We start from the raw sequence: 1,205 nt of genomic DNA on the forward strand, positions 1-1,205 counted from the left end.
AATCACCTTTATTTACAATTAGGGAATGCAGGGTTCCCAAGAGGTGGAGGAGGGGAACCGACACGTGAGTAAGAAGTTCGTACAAACAGTTTGAATATCAGTGTGATTTCCTTTTTCCTGTTTTCTTCAGCTGATGATGGAGAGGTTCCGCCAAGGGAGAAGGAGAAGAAAGTGCGTCCCTTCTCGATGTTCGACACGGTCGACCAGGCGGCCGCGCCCCCTGCCTTCGGGTCCCTGCGGAAGAACCAGAGCAGCGAGGACATCCTGCGGGATGCGCAGGTACGGGCGTGGGCATGTCCAGGGTCGAGCCCGCTGGTGTTAGAGCGGGTACGGGGCGTGGGCACGTCCAGGGGTAGAGCCCGCTGGTGTTAGAGGGGTACAGGGTGTGGGCACGTCCAGGGGTCGAGCCCGCTGGTGTTAGAAGGGGTACAGGGCGTGGGCACGTCCGGGGGTCGAGCCCGCTGGTGTTAGAGGGGGTACGGGGCGTGGGCACGTCCGGGGGTAGAATTAAATTTCATTGTAGGTTAGAGAACACCAAATAATTCATCTTTGGCACAGAGCAACCCATAATTTGTGGCAGCCTCTGTCCTGGGCAGCGAGTGTGTGCGGTGTCACACCGACTGGGGCAGCTGACCTACCTGCTTCTGGGCCGTATTTCATGTGATTCTCTAAGAAACACGAGTGCAAAGGAGAACATCCAACGTGTCTGCTCAGTTACCTGCCGGGACAGAAGTGGGCACGAGGGGGTGGTTCCTCGCGGGAACTGCACTGCGTTACTGAGCCCGCGTAAACCGTGCCTCAGTTCAGAGACTTAGGGGTTAAATGAGAATGATTAAACGTGTGGAGCTAGGAGAGTTAGTGTTTACTTGCATCTGTGCAGTTGGGTCATCTCGACCATCCGTGTGCCCAGTTGCTCAGTATTTTTACTGACTGTGTGTATGTGTCTGTCTTACAGGCTGCAAATAAAAAAGGGAAAGTACCACCTCCTGTTCAGGAGGCCGCAGACGGTGGCGGCCAGCTCCATCTACTCCATGTACACCCAGCACCAGGCGCCCGGCAAGAGCTTCCAGCAGGCCGTGCAGAGCGCCCTGACCAAGGCGCAGCCCCGAGGGCCGCACTTCCCCAGCGGTAAGCTCCTCCCCTCCTTTCACCCGCGTGGGTGATGGCAGTCCCGCCAGGGCCATCAGGAAACCAAGGGGACATGC

The 1,205-nt window shown here is 57.3% G+C and overlaps 1 protein-coding gene across 1 annotated transcript in view; it reads left to right on the forward strand.

The window, feature by feature from the left end:
- Window positions 1–1,205, forward strand: part of TP53BP2 (tumor protein p53 binding protein 2) — a 46,572-nt gene that overhangs the window by 35,746 nt on the left and 9,621 nt on the right. The window contains exons 12-13 of the mRNA XM_015562338.1: window positions 131–279; window positions 956–1,128. Coding sequence (XP_015417824.1) covers window positions 131–279; window positions 956–1,128 — 322 coding nt within the window. The remainder of the gene's footprint in view (window positions 1–130; window positions 280–955; window positions 1,129–1,205) is intronic.

This window comes from Myotis davidii, unplaced genomic scaffold (genome assembly GCF_000327345.1).
Source record: "Myotis davidii unplaced genomic scaffold, ASM32734v1 scaffold174, whole genome shotgun sequence".
Classification (NCBI taxonomy): domain Eukaryota; kingdom Metazoa; phylum Chordata; class Mammalia; order Chiroptera; family Vespertilionidae; genus Myotis; species Myotis davidii.